The following is a 14233-nucleotide window of genomic DNA, read 5'->3' on the forward strand; positions in this document are numbered from 1 at the left end:
TGTTCTCCAAGTCTCCAACGCACTAAATTTGAAAATATAATTTGTCGTATCTATATCAATAATGGCAGGTGTGAACAGATTTTTTTAAATATATATACAAAAATATATGGCTCGATTAAGTAAAAGATCTATAGGTACCTAAATAGCACAAAACGTACCTAAAATTTGAGCTAGTTGGGATTGAGCCATACAACATAACTATTAACTCATTTAAATATAAATATAAATATAAATATAAAATTAAAATAAGAGTTGGTCTATCAAGAAATAAACATGGATGACTGCCAATTGAAGCTTAATAAGAAAAAAAGTTACTACTACTGTAGCTAGTTTTTTTAGTAGGAATTTAAAGTCTTTTCCCAAAAAGAAATGTATTTAATGTTGATATAGCATTAAATGAATGTAGCACGAGTAGGTAGTGTTATATCTATATGTTGCATTTCTATAATATTTTATTTTATATAAATGAATGTAGTAGCGCAACCAGATCAATTATTTCTCAGTAGAGATAAGGTTAGATCTGAATAGTAAAACTTTATCTAAATCATTATATATGTGGTAGATCTGAATAATAAACTTAACTTTAGATAAAGTACTTTTGACACTTCGAATTAAGCTTAAAAAATAGATTAATTCACAAAATCACCATATTGTGTCACCATCAAAATCTAATCAAATCCTGATTTTGTTGCATAGGATCATTAAAAACCCTAATAGATCCAACAAAACCAGAAATCCTTAGTAAAGCCAAATCCGACATATTCTCCAACTTTCATGTGATTTTTGCAAACGATATGAAAAGCTAAGCTACAACTGTTGAAAATTTTAATAGTAAATAGTATTCCATCTCCCTCCGTCCACCATTAGGAGTCACACTTTGATCGGACGCGAGTTTTAAAAAATTTAAAGAAAAGTTGATTGAAAAAGTGATATAAGACCTATTTTTTATATTGGTTTTATAATAAAATGTGAGTGAATTGAGTTAGTGGAATGTGAGACCTACTTAATATTTAGGGTAAAAATGAAGTGTGACTCTTAATTGGAGACGGACCGAAATGGAAAAGTGTGATCGGGGACGGAGGGAGTAATAAATTAGTAGCTTTAATCAATGGTCAAATCTCGTTAATACTTATAAGAAAATACTAGTAATGTTTTAAAATAAATTAATTGAGTGGATTATCAACTTTATTTTTAAATTTTAATTTACGCAATTTTAATTGTGTCAACTTAGAAGATATTTATTCTCTTTCCTTTTATAGAGACTTTTGGTCAGAGTGATTTAGTTAATTGGATTAAGAAACAATCTCCAAATAGAATCGGAAAAGAGGAAGACGGTTTGTGGAGTGAAAGTGCAAATAAGAATAAAATGGTGGGCTAGAACACAAATATACGAAGAGAATAATTGAAGCTTGATATTGTGTTACCTGAAATTTCGAGCCTAGGCAGATTGGATCTTAGAAATCACAACCATTTGGAATTTCTGTTACACTAAACAACTAATATACATAAACAAATAATATCAAATCCAGCCATTAAATTATTGTTATTAAATTGTTTTTTCCCAATTATAGAGAACCCACGCTCCGAAAAGTTGCTCAGAAGTTTCTCTCTCTAGATGTCAATGGCGAATCCAAACTCTGCTGCTTAACCGCCGTCGACACCTGAGTTTTTTGGTCTGTATCTCCGCACTTTGAACTTCCGGTGAGCAAAACTCAAATTGACACCTCTTTTTTAATTTATTTCTCGTGTTGTTTTGCTGCTTTTGGTTTCGCGGTAATGCTGATTGTATTGTTGTACTGCGTTGTGGATCTGATTTGAGTTTGAGATCTAGGTGGATTTTTGGAATGAATGCTATTAGTGAATTGTTTTTTTGTAATGGCGTGATGCAGGCCTGGCTTGATCTGGAGGCTTTTTTTGTGTAATTGGCGTGGTGATTGATTGAGAACTGAATTTGTTTTGTTTTCATTGAGTTCGGCATTGGTGATTTTGCGTATTTTTGGCGGTTAATTTGGCTTTAGTGAGGCAGTTGGTGAATGTAACGCTTGCAGGCTTGAAAGGGAAAGTTCGCGGGATCTGAATACATACGTCATAACTTAGAATCGTATTGATATTTTGACAATTGATAGCTGAATTATGTGAAACTACAGCTGGTTATGTAGTTTGGTGGATGCTCAATTATTGGTTTGCGCCGATGCTAGCTGAGATAGTTTGGAGTTTTGATCATATAATTCGCGATAAAATATATCTGATGATTGGTTATGGTCTTCAAAGTTGTTTGCGAATGAAGTTGGAGCAATAACCAAACTCCTGTTGGAAAATTTTTGCATTCATTTTGAAGAGCATCACAAGAGTTGGACATGAGAAGCTCTTGGTACAATAAACTATTGTTGACCTTTGGGCCAAAACCACCACTCAACTGGTTGCTTTTGTTTGTGGTTAGTGCATTAGTTTTGGTTGCGCTATTGGGATCTTCTCCTTCTAATCAACTAAATTCCCTGACTGATCCTACAAGACCTGACATTTATTCGACCTATAGAAGGTTGAAAGAGCAAGCTGTCAATGATTACTTGGAATTGCGAAAATTAGGAACCAGTCCTTCGAAGGATTTTGATCTCTGTGGGAAGGAAAGAGAGAATTATGTCCCTTGCTACAATTCATCTGCTAACCTGCTAGCTGGCTTTAAAGATGGGGAGGACCTTGATCGTCATTGTGAAGTATCACGAGATAAAGAGTATTGTTTGGTTCGTCCGCCAAAGGATTATAAGATCCCTTTGACCTGGCCAGGTGGAAGGGATGTGATATGGAGTGGAAATGTGAAGCTGAGCAAAGACCAATTTCTTTCGTCGGGAAGCATGACAAAAAGGTAATCCTTTTTATATTTTTACCTTTTATGCGTTGTAATTACCTGGTAAGGATTAAAAGATTTCTTATACTCTAACTTTATGAGGAAAAAAAAGCTGACCTGTTGATATCGCAACTGCTCCAGGCTGATGTTACTAGAAGAGAATCAAATTTCATTTCATTCAGATGATGAGATGGTCATTGATGGCGTGAAAGATTACTCTCACCAGATTGCTGAGATGATAGGACTGGGGAGTGACACTGAATTTCGCGAAGCTGGTGTAAGTTTTTTAATCACCACAAATAGCTGCATTTGCCACTCTTTGTTTGACATAATATCAGATGCCATTTTATGAGTCAGGACAACATATTGGCTGTTTAAGTAATTTTTGCCCTTGGAACTAGAATTGGTACATCTTTTAGTGCAGGATGTCATTTGATATTCTTCCGTCATATTAAATTCTTTTCCTGCTGCATTGCAGGTGCACAATATATTAGATATTGGGTGTGGCTTTGGTAGCTTTGGTGCACATCTGCTCTCACTTAAGGTGATGGCAGTCTGTATGGCGGCATATGAAACAACTGGCAGCCAAGTTCAGGTAGCCCTCGAGAGAGGTCTCCCAGCAGTCATTGGAAATTTCGTCTCAAAACAACTACCATTTCCTTCCTTATCATATGACATGATTCACTGTACTCAGTGTGGTATTTTGTGGGATGATAAAGGTACTTCACTCAATCATTCTAGGATGTTGTTTTTTCGATCTGTTTTTTTCTTAAGGCTAGGATTTATTTGTCATGGGACATTCTTTTGTGGTCTTATATGTTTTGTATGATTTTCTTTGTGTTTCTTTCTGATTATTCTATTATACTTATGGAAGTAAGGATAGGCAGTGGGCAAATTTTTTGCAAGAATAGTTGTAATGAGTTGCAGTATTGAGTAAGAGCAAGAGTATCTCAGAGTACTAAGAAAATCACGACCACTAAGGTGTCAATTGTGGACTTCCAATTGAAGAAGATTTTCATTTAAGATACACAGTTATTTTGTTGGATAACACACAATGAATAACGTTATGATTGGAAAAATAGGAATCAATTTAGTCTTTTGTGTATGTATTTTGGTTTTTAATGTGGTTGTAGATTTATGCTTTTCCTTCCTTTTTATACACCTGAATGTCTGAATCACATTATACGTAAATCCAACTTTTCTGCTAGAGTTATATATAATGTGTGTGCTCAATTGAGTTGAGGTCAATCTTTCTATGATAACCAAACAAGAAAACTCAAGCGACTGAATTCTAGAACAGGGACCGTCTTGTCTGCTTTACGTTGCTAATGATGTGCTACTCTCTATCAGATGGAATGTTTCTTATTGAAGTTGATAGAGTCCTCAAACCTGGTGGGTACTTTGTTTTAACCTCACCCAGAAGGAGGCAAGGAAGCAAAGGCGCCATAGCTACTCCTCTTGAAGGATTTACGCCAAAACTTTGCTGGAATCTTCTGGCTCAGCAAGACGAAACTTTCATCTGGCAGAAAACCACTGACACCAAATGCTACACCAGGTGAGAACAGTTACTTCATTATTATTCAATAGATATCTTTCAGTTTCATGTGCACCATGTTCTTATTCTGTCTTTGTTTCTGATACTCTCCTTCGCAATATTTATTTTCATTCATCATAGTCCAATTATTTTCTTACTAATTCTGTTAAAATTTTTGGGTTGTATTGTAGTAAGCAGACTTTCCCCCTTTGCAATAAGGAAGATGGGCAATCTTACTATAAACCACTTGCACAATGTATAAGTGGGATTGGTACCAAGCGTTGGATTCCAATTCAGAACGGGTCTTCTGGTTCATTGAGTCCTGCTGAGCTTGCGATCCATGGTATGTTAATGTATAATATCCAGGCTTGGTACTTGTAGGCCCTGCCATTTTTAGCTTTCAAACAAATTAATTACTTTCAATTTGAATACAGGAATAAATCCTAAAGATTTTTTTGAGGACTCAGTGTACTGGAGATCTGCTTTAAGAAATTATTGGTCACTTCTTTCTCCCTTAATTTTCTCTGACCATCCAAAGAGACCTGGTGACGAAGACCCAATGCCCCCGTACAATATGGTTCGAAATGTGATGGACATGAATGCTCGTTATGGAGGTTTAAATACTGCCCTTTTGGAAGCCAGAAAGTCTGTATGGGTAATGAATGTCGTTCCCGTGGGTCAACCTAACACACTTCCTGCCATTCTTGATCAAGGTTTTGCGGGTGTCTTGCATAACTGGTAAGATGTTAATTCTGGTATATGACTAGTCTAACTTTGAATCTTCAATCATTTTTTCCACAAAGCCAATTTACCAATTTTCTGTAAGTTTGATGGAACTTATTTGCCTTACCAGATTTCTTGATTTGAGATAATATAAAAATCATGTTTGTCCCCCTTCTCACACTCTACATTGCAACTGAAAGTTCCATATCATCATATTTATACTTAAAAAGTCCCAAATTTTATGATGCAGGTGTGAACCTTTCCCCACATACCCTCGCACATATGACATGCTTCACGCCAATGGACTTTTATCACACCTTGCTTCAGAGAGATGCAGTATGCTTGACTTAATTTTTGAAATGGACCGCATTCTTCGGCCTGAGGTAATCTATCATATGCTTATTATTCTCACTTGATAAGGTACCAAAGTCTTGATTTTCTTGAACTTTGTTTGCTCGCAGGGATGGGTTATAATTTCTGATAAGGTTGGTCAAGTAGAGATTGCACGAACTCTTGTGACACAGCTCCGGTGGGAAGCCCGAGTCATCGACCTTCAAGATGGCAGCGAGCAGCGCCTACTAGTATGCCAGAAACCGTTTCTGAGAAAATGAGGTCTCCTTCTATGGAGATCTCTCCATCCCTACGACACTCCGCTTGTTTTGAAAGAACATCGGATCGAGCACACTCTCTGTCTGGTTTTTGACACTGTGAAGATGAAATCACATTCAGTTATGGTGATGCTGTAGTTAGAGCAATGAGGAAGTATATGTGGTTTCCAACACGTTTTTCTGGAGATCAAATGTAATTCATTCAAAAGATGAGAAATTTTGGAGGTTGTAGATATCTGAGTGATGTTTGCTGCCGCAGTTCAAAGGAAAAGAAGATTTTTCCAACTCTAAAGGAGACAGACAGACAGACAAACAGATTGTAGCAATTCATTTAAGTCGTTTTTTGTGGTTTTTATATTTTATTAATTATTTGTGTAATTGAATTGTATTTGTATTTCTCTAGCTATATCGATCAAGTTCAGCTGTACTAAAAGATATTGCAATTTGATGTACTTTCATTCCCATTTTTATCGTTGTGAATCACGATTCAGTTTCAACTAACTTTGCTTATATGGTTTGTTTTAAAATTATGACACTATAATTGACTTACTTCTCCCTCCATCTATTTTATAAAAAATGTCATATTTTTTCTTTTAGTTTGTTCTCGTAAGAAATATCAGATTTTCATTTATGGAAAAAGTTTTGTCGTTCATAAGTGCAACATCTTTTGTGGACATCTTTTATGGAATGGAAATGGGAAGAGTATTTTTTTTTTTTTTGGTGTTGTTTGGAAAGTTGATAAGCGTTTTTGCCCATTTAAAAAAGTTTAGAAATTCCTAAAAAAGGCCGACAGCGACGTCTTATAATTCATGACGCAGAAGAATTAGCAGACACGTGTGAACCACAAGTTCCCAGAATTTACCATGATTTGCGCCCTCACTCTCTCCAAATTACAGAAATGACCCTCATCGGACGGCCCTAAATTTTCTCTCTACTCTCCCTCTCTCTCTCTTATTCATTCGTTCATCTACTCTCCCCAACAAAATCGAAACAGCTCAGATTTTTCCTTTTACTCCTGCAATTCGTCAATTTCCACATCTCCAATCTGCAAAATCGAGAAAATGTCGACGGAGAAGGAGAGAGAGACTCATGTCTACTTGGCCAAGCTCGCGGAACAAGCTGAGCGCTACGATGGTATGAATCAGCTTTTTTTTCGTGCAATGTGTGTTTGTATTTCATATACATTTATACAATGTTTATGCGTTCGAGCGCGCGCGCGCGTGTGTTTTGACGTTTTCGTGTGTAGATGTGAAGCCGCTTAGTGATTTTGCCTCGTGTGACGGCAATTGTTTTACAAGGGGATCTTGTGTATTGTGTATTGTGTGTGATCTATCGGCCGTTTGCTGTAATTGAATGTTGTGTTTAGTCAAATGGATGCAATGTGAACGCGCAATTACCTGAATAGGTTTGCATATGAGTTAGAAAACGATAGGATTAGAATCAGCTACCTTACCTCGATTGATAAGAAGATTAGATTGGGAACTTTTGATTCAAAATAGGGCTATGTGTATGTGCATTTTTCTATGTAACGAAGTGGAGTATATGTTTATGCTAATCTGTTGGTTTTCATTTCTTTGCAAATCACTTTTGTTGAGGATTTTATAATTTAGATTTTTGACTCGTAGAGGAGAAATTTAACAAATACTACTACTACTACTATTTTCTTTTTCTTGAATGAAACAAGGAAAAGAGCTATTCTGTGGTTTATTGGGTTGGCATGCTATCATCTATTGCTTTCTATGGTCAATATAATATACTAATAAGTATAGCTTCCCTGGGATTCAGTTTTAATCAAACATATTAACGGGATGAATGATCCTTTGCAGAAATGGTAGAAAGCATGAAAAACGTTGCAATGCTAGATGTTGAACTGTCAGTGGATGAAAGAAACCTACTTTCTGTGGGTTACAAGAATGTCATTGGTGCTCGTAGAGCTTCATGGCGAATCATGTCTTCCATTGAGCAGAAGGAAGAGTCCAAGGGACATGAGAACAATGTGAAGCTGATTAAGGAGTATCGGCTGAAGGTAGAGAACGAGCTGTCCAAGATTTGCGAGGACATACTGGCTGTCATTGACAAGCATCTCATTCCCTCTTCTGGATCAGCTGAAGCAACTGTTTTCTTCCACAAGATGTGAGTGAAATTGGTATTGGAATTATGGGAACAATGTTTTTTAGTATATATTCTGTTTTGATTACTTAGCTTCTTTCTTCGTCTTGGGATCACAGACAATGTTCCCTAGTATTATGCTAAGCATTAGATCTTGTTCATTGTCGAATAGATTTGTTGGATATTGTTAAGATGAACTTGATGCATCTTTACATTTTCATTATGACTAAAATTTATTTGACTTCACTGAATGAGCGCTGTACCTTGTAATTTTCAGGAAAGGTGATTACTGTCGCTACCTTGCTGAGTTCAAGGTTGACCAAGAAAAGAAAGAGGCAGCGGATCTGTCCCTCAAGGGCTACGAGGCATGTTACTCAACAAAGATAACTAATAAACTAATCTAGTCAACATAATTGATCATATTTCTTACACATTCCATTTTTCCAAATGTAGGCTGCGTCTGCCATTGCGAATACAGATCTACCATCTACCCATCCTATCCGTCTTGGTCTTGCTTTGAACTTTTCAGTGTTCTACTACGAGATCATGAATTCTCCTGAAAGGTAGTATTGTTACTGAGAAGCATTCATGCATTCTTCGATATCTTCACATCAATGATGTTAACGTTTTTTCGTGTGTAATAATTGACAGGGCCTGCCATTTGGCTAAGCAAGCATTTGATGAGGCCATTGCTGATTTGGACACTCTGAGTGAAGAGTCTTACAAAGACAGCACTTTGATTATGCAGCTTTTGAGAGACAATCTCACTCTCTGGACCTCTGATTTGCCTGAAGATGGTAATTACGGTTTTACTCGTCTTAATATGCAAACAGACACAACATAGAAACAAACAACTCATTCTAACTGCATTTTGCCCTGTTTAGGTGAGGACAATGTGAAGGATGATGAACCCAAACCAGCAGATGCTAAGGTGAAATTTTGATTTGTTGTTCTTTACATATATATCAAATTGATTTGATGTTATTTATATACATTCAGCCCATCAATATCTACTAAGATGTTCAAAATTGCATTTTCTCCTGCAGAATTAATGCCGTGGCGCAAGATTTGCATCTAATTTATCATGTTCGTCCAAAGGGTGTGGTGTTTTTAAGCTTCCTAAACTAAGCAGCGATTGTAGGGAGAGTTGGTTGAAGATTGAATCCCTAATGTCAGAACAAGATGGTGATTTGCATATTTCTTTTATGCTATAGTCTGCTGTAATTTTTTATCCTCCAATTTCTCTCACCCCAAAAACTTAGTAATATTCAATGTCACATTCATCTTCTTTATTCACATTTGGTTCCTTTTTGTTGATGCTGAGACAATTTTATTTTTGATAGAATTTGACATCACATTACTCTTTATTACATGGTTGTACCAGAAAAGATCAGAAGCCGTAAAATGTTTTAAGTTTTTTGTAAATGAACTCAATCAAATATGTACAAGATCATTAACACTGGACTGAACTCATTAGAATCAATCTGTGGCATACACACTAGAACTAGATGAACAGCAATCCAGCCACATATTCCTCTAAAAACCCATGAAATAAAGCGATTCAAGAGAATAAAAACTTGGTTACGTGAAAACTATGTACTACTAAAGATTATAATCTCTCAATTTTCTTCATCCGCAAAAAAGCTCTGTGGCAAGCGGAAGTCTTCCTCGTGCGACAGAAACTCCGCATCTTCATCGTCCGGTTTCTGGAAATCCAACGGACGAGAATGGTTAGAGATGCTTCTTATCATGAAGACAGAAGAACAAATTGAGATTGATAATGAATGCAGAGCAAACCAGCAAGACAAGGCACATACCACCATTTCCAAGTTGTAAAACCGTCCCACCAACTTCAAAACATCATCTGCAGTGAATGGACGATTGAAGCTGCATAAATCAGACAAAAAAAAGGAACAAACATGATTAGATATGGAAAATAGAGCTGCTACTATTCACCATGTAAGGGAAAATAGAATCGAAAAATCAAGCAAACCTTCTTCGCATGTATTCAGTCAAACCATAGAGCACAAAGTGGCGATGTACACCTGGAAACGGAATCAACACAAACAAGATTCAATACAGTAACATTATGCATTACCAAAGCCTATGAACTATGCTGTGTGTGTGTGTGAGAGAGAGAGAGAGATTTCTGTCAAAATCCCATCTCTCTTGAGAATTACTCTGCAATGATTGAGTGCTGAAACAAAGAAGCAGTAAATTCATCACAGAAATACTAACAGATCCAGCAACAGGATCAAACACATTCATTCACTCAACATTTTGCAAAGCTAAAAAAAATCGCCATTAAAAAAGAATTTCAGATAGCTTCGATGATCGATCCATACATATCAATTCACCGTTTTCAAATACAAAGTTCACAGTTTTCAAGCACTAATTTAATCTTTAGCCATAAATCGACAGCATGCACGTACGTAAACATTCAGCTTAGATCTCCACACCATAAACGCAACAAAAAGGAAGAAACAGATTAGCTAATCGAAAAATTAAACCAAGAAGAAAAAATAAAAAAACCTCGTAATTTTGAAGGGGGGTAGATTTCGAGGGCTTCAAGCAATCTCAGCTCCAAATCCACCTCTGATTTCTCCTAAGAATCCAATAATAAAAGTAAAAATTATAGTATACCATTCGCTAAAAATAAAACGCGAATCAAATCAACAAGCAAGATATTGTACCTTGCGCAGCGAGGAAGAGTTGATTTTGCACGGCGAGTGCACAGAAACTCCGTCCTGCTCCTGCTCCTGCTCTTCCTCGTCTTCTTCATCTTGAATTTCTTCTTTTTTGATTTCTTCCTTTACTTCTTTTTTGGATTTACCATTTGTCATTTGCCCCATTTCTTTCCCCGATTTAATTGTAATACTTTGCAGTTTCTGGAATTCGAATATTTCCAGTAATGCAGAAACAGATTTGTTTTTGGGATCGTTGGCGTTTGATCAGAAATAACAATTGAAAAAAAAGTGAAAAATCTGAAAGAGGAATTAGGGATTGGACTGAAATCAGCGTCAATTCAATTGGGCCAAATCTATCGGGCTTTAATGGGCTTGGGCACAAAATTTGGGCCTCAATTTCCCCCTTTTTCTTAACGTTTACAAAATAAAATACATATTGCAATTTAATTTCCCTTTTAACCTACTTTGATAAACCAACTTGAATTGAATTTCACCCTATGTTAACTAGGTTCAATTTAGTGGGATAACTTTTTCTTTTTCTTTGTTTGTAAAAAATTAAGCATTTGTACCATATAATACTAGTATAACATTAAAAGAGTATACAGCTCTACATAAATGCAACACAATGATAAAGCATTTGTAGCATTAAAGCCATCCACCTCATATTTCTATTTTGAGTATCAATGCTACTTTTAAGAAGCCTTAAAATAAATTTATTTGGAATCTTAACCGATCGACTCATAACAACCATGAAAATATAGTTTTCCCGATTAGGTAGAATAACAAACACTACTAACAAAAGTAAGCCGTTGATATAAACAAATAAAAAAACTGTCACCAAAAAAGTCCAAAGAATAATTCACTTTTATATGAAAAGAATCATGAAAGCCATTGACAATCACTACCATCCAAAACTAGTCTAGTGTTCCAAACCTCATTCATTTCTATCAAATTTATTTCAATTTTGTTGAGATTTCCCATTTCTTTGATATCTCCTAAGCCGAGGCATAAAACATAGGTGTCAACGTTGTATTCTTGTTTTCTGTGTTTCTTGGAATTTTTGTATATTAGTTGACATCAAATTCTTGCAGCCAGTTAGATTTTTTTTAATCTTTGATTCAATATGGCTTCAATCTCTAACCTTTCCATCATTCACCAATCAAGATCCTCTTCATTCCACAAACTGCATTGCACAAGTCACAGAAATGTGCATCCCATTTCAAATCATTTGGAATTCTCACCACTTCATAAAAAGATTGCATCTTTGAAGACCCCCACACTCTTGAAGCTCAGCCACCGGTTGTCGGATTTTCGCCTAGTAAAAGCAGCAGCTGCTGATGCAGAGGGCCATGAGATTGAACTGGCAAAAGGGTTGGAACAAATTTGTAGTACTATTGCAAATATGTGTTGTTTTACTGATATTGTTTCTATTCTTGCAGGTTTGTCGAGTCTAACAAGAGTTTTTCAGAGAAATTTCCAGCTCTTGTAACTGGATTCTTTTTCTTTACTTGGTAAATGAAATGACAATGATAAATCGAGAAGATTATTTTATGTTCAAATATATAGTACATATGATTGTTACATCAACTGTTTCTGATGCAGGTATTTTCTGAATGTTATATTCAACATATTGAACAAGAAGGTTTACAACTATTTCCCATATCCATAGTAAGTCATCTGTTTTTCTCACCTAACTAATAATACTAATTCAGATAGATAGAAGATGCCTTTAACTTTCTTATAATCTTGAATTTCTACAATGGTACAGTTTTGTGTCAGTTATTCATCTTCTTGTTGGAGTTGTATACTGCCTCATCAGCTGGTCTTTAGGTCTGCCAAAACGCGCCGTAAGCTATAAACTTTGTCTCAAGAGTTTTGCTGTCATACATTCATAGGTGAAGTCAGTTTTGATTGGTCTGAAATTCAAGTTTTATGATTTTCAACAAACAGCCTATTAATAAGGAACTCCTGGGGCTCCTTACTCCGGTAGCTGCCTGCCATGCTCTCGGACATGTCATGTCGAACGTGTCCTTTGCAGCCGTTGCTGTGTCGTTCACACACACCATCAAAGGTAGCAGGAACTTATAATATCTGCCTCTATCAGTTCTGTTTGACTTTCCTCAGATTTCTTTTTCTCTGCATTATATTTGTATTAATTTGTAGTCATCAACAGCATTGGAGCCGTTTTTCAGTGCTGCTGCTTCACAGTTTGTTTTGGGACATCAAATTCCCCTGCCTCTTTGGCTATCGTTAGCCCCTGTTGTGCTCGGTAAGGTTGAAAAGATCGATATTTCCTACGTTGATCCCTCACCACTGCTCCCATGTTCTGATATGCTAGTTTCTGTGCAGGTGTGTCCATGGCTTCTTTAACCGAACTCTCCTTTAATTGGACGGGATTCATCAGTGCCATGATCTCAAACATTTCATTTACTTACAGAAGCATTTACTCAAAGAAAGCTATGGTAATAACACTCATCATCTTTCCATAGAGTATGCACCAATGCAGTAGCCACTGAACATCTCTCTCTCTCTGTAAAACAGACAGGGATGGATAGTACAAATATATATGCATACATATCCATTATAGCCCTCCTCTTCTGCCTCCCACCTGCGATTGTAGTAAGTTTTTTTGTTTCATGAATTTTACTCGACCTATTCCTTTTCATATCCAACCAAGATCTCAGTTGAAAGTATTGTATTTTCTTACATTCCAGATTGAGGGACCCCAACTAATGCAGTATGGATTCAAAGCAGCAATAGCTAAAGTTGGACTGCAGAAGTTCTTGTCTGATCTATTCTGGATTGGAATGTTCTACCATCTCTACAACCAGGTGAAATATCATCACTGTCCTAATTTTCTGCTATGGAAAGAGTCGACCTAATTTTCTGCTGCTTCAGGTGGCTACAAACACATTGGAAAGAGTCGCGCCACTCACACACGCTGTGGGGAACGTGCTAAAGCGTGTCTTTGTAATTGGATTCTCCATTGTTGTCTTCGGTAATTACTCAGTTACATTGATGTTTATTACACAGTCGCGATTTCAACTGCTATGTAGGCTAAATATGGTTTCTGGCAACAAAAAAATTGGCAGGCAATAGGATCTCTACACAAACTGGTATTGGTACCGGAATAGCCATAGCCGGAGTTGCAATTTATTCACTCATCAAGGCTAACATGGAGGAGGAGAAACGGGTAAGCTAAATATTTCCACACAACAGAGAGAAAGATCACAAAGGCTTATGATCTATGTGTGTAATTTTCAGAAGGCAGCTCAACAGCATGAATCATAAGGGCTCCAAAACCATTTCTAAATCAGCTGAATACACATGCAATTGCAAGCAATAAAGGAAATGGCAGGAAATGAGATAACAGGTCAAGAAACACTGGAGTTTGGAGCTGCTAAGCCTTTATCGAATGATAAAACAGAGTTTTCAATCCAATTTTGTATCATACTTCTGAATGCTTCCTGCTACATTATTTAGTTTTCTCACACATGTCACAGATCCCAGATGTATGCTGGTTCAAATGTGTTACAGTGTTGCGTATTGACAACTTTCTGACATGAGATCTTCTCCTATGAATTTGAAACAACTAAAACCTAGGTGTCTTAATGATGAAAAACTACAGATAAGTAAGGGTTCAGATTATATATGTGGAATACTTAATCACCAGCATCTTCAGCAAACTATATACCAAATCAAAATTGAGAAAATAGTAGCAGGACTT

The 14233-nt window shown here is 36.4% G+C and overlaps 4 protein-coding genes across 4 annotated transcripts; 3 read left to right on the forward strand and 1 right to left on the reverse strand.

Moving 5' to 3' along the window:
• The first annotated feature begins 1435 nt into the window (after positions 1-1435).
• LOC125203336 (putative methyltransferase PMT5) lies at positions 1436-6211 on the forward strand. The gene is made up of 9 exons (XM_048101658.2): positions 1436-1701; positions 1890-2863; positions 2987-3122; positions 3324-3564; positions 4196-4400; positions 4571-4722; positions 4814-5117; positions 5353-5485; positions 5564-6211. Exons 2-9 carry the CDS (start codon positions 2358-2360, stop codon positions 5711-5713), a joined length of 1827 nt encoding a protein of 608 aa, XP_047957615.1. The 5' UTR covers positions 1436-1701; positions 1890-2357; the 3' UTR covers positions 5714-6211.
• A 412-nt stretch (positions 6212-6623) lies between these two features.
• On the forward strand, positions 6624-9130 carry LOC125203338 (14-3-3-like protein GF14 iota). Its single transcript, XM_048101660.2, has 7 exons — positions 6624-6844; positions 7537-7843; positions 8097-8184; positions 8273-8382; positions 8471-8616; positions 8704-8750; positions 8866-9130. The coding sequence occupies exons 1-7, from the start codon at positions 6772-6774 to the stop codon at positions 8869-8871; spliced, it is 777 nt and encodes a 258-aa protein (XP_047957617.1). The 5' UTR covers positions 6624-6771; the 3' UTR covers positions 8872-9130.
• Positions 9131-9207: 77 nt separating this feature from the next.
• On the reverse strand, positions 9208-10784 carry LOC125203339 (chromatin modification-like protein). The gene is made up of 5 exons (XM_048101662.2): positions 10513-10784; positions 10352-10424; positions 9813-9864; positions 9637-9706; positions 9208-9525 (listed from the first exon to the last, which is right to left on the reverse strand). Exons 1-5 carry the CDS (start codon positions 10669-10671, stop codon positions 9439-9441), a joined length of 441 nt encoding a protein of 146 aa, XP_047957619.1. The 5' UTR covers positions 10672-10784; the 3' UTR covers positions 9208-9438.
• A 624-nt stretch (positions 10785-11408) lies between these two features.
• Positions 11409-14072, forward strand: LOC125203337 (triose phosphate/phosphate translocator, chloroplastic-like). The gene is made up of 12 exons (XM_048101659.2): positions 11409-11877; positions 11946-12017; positions 12109-12174; positions 12275-12353; positions 12457-12577; positions 12680-12775; positions 12856-12968; positions 13048-13125; positions 13221-13337; positions 13405-13504; positions 13599-13699; positions 13771-14072. The coding sequence occupies exons 1-12, from the start codon at positions 11630-11632 to the stop codon at positions 13795-13797; spliced, it is 1218 nt and encodes a 405-aa protein (XP_047957616.1). The 5' UTR covers positions 11409-11629; the 3' UTR covers positions 13798-14072.
• Positions 14073-14233: the final 161 nt, after the last annotated feature.

Source organism: Salvia hispanica, chromosome 6, assembly GCF_029641045.1.
Source record: "Salvia hispanica isolate PSC_SH4W2 chromosome 6, Shi_PSC_v1, whole genome shotgun sequence".
Lineage (NCBI taxonomy): Eukaryota > Viridiplantae > Streptophyta > Magnoliopsida > Lamiales > Lamiaceae > Salvia > Salvia hispanica.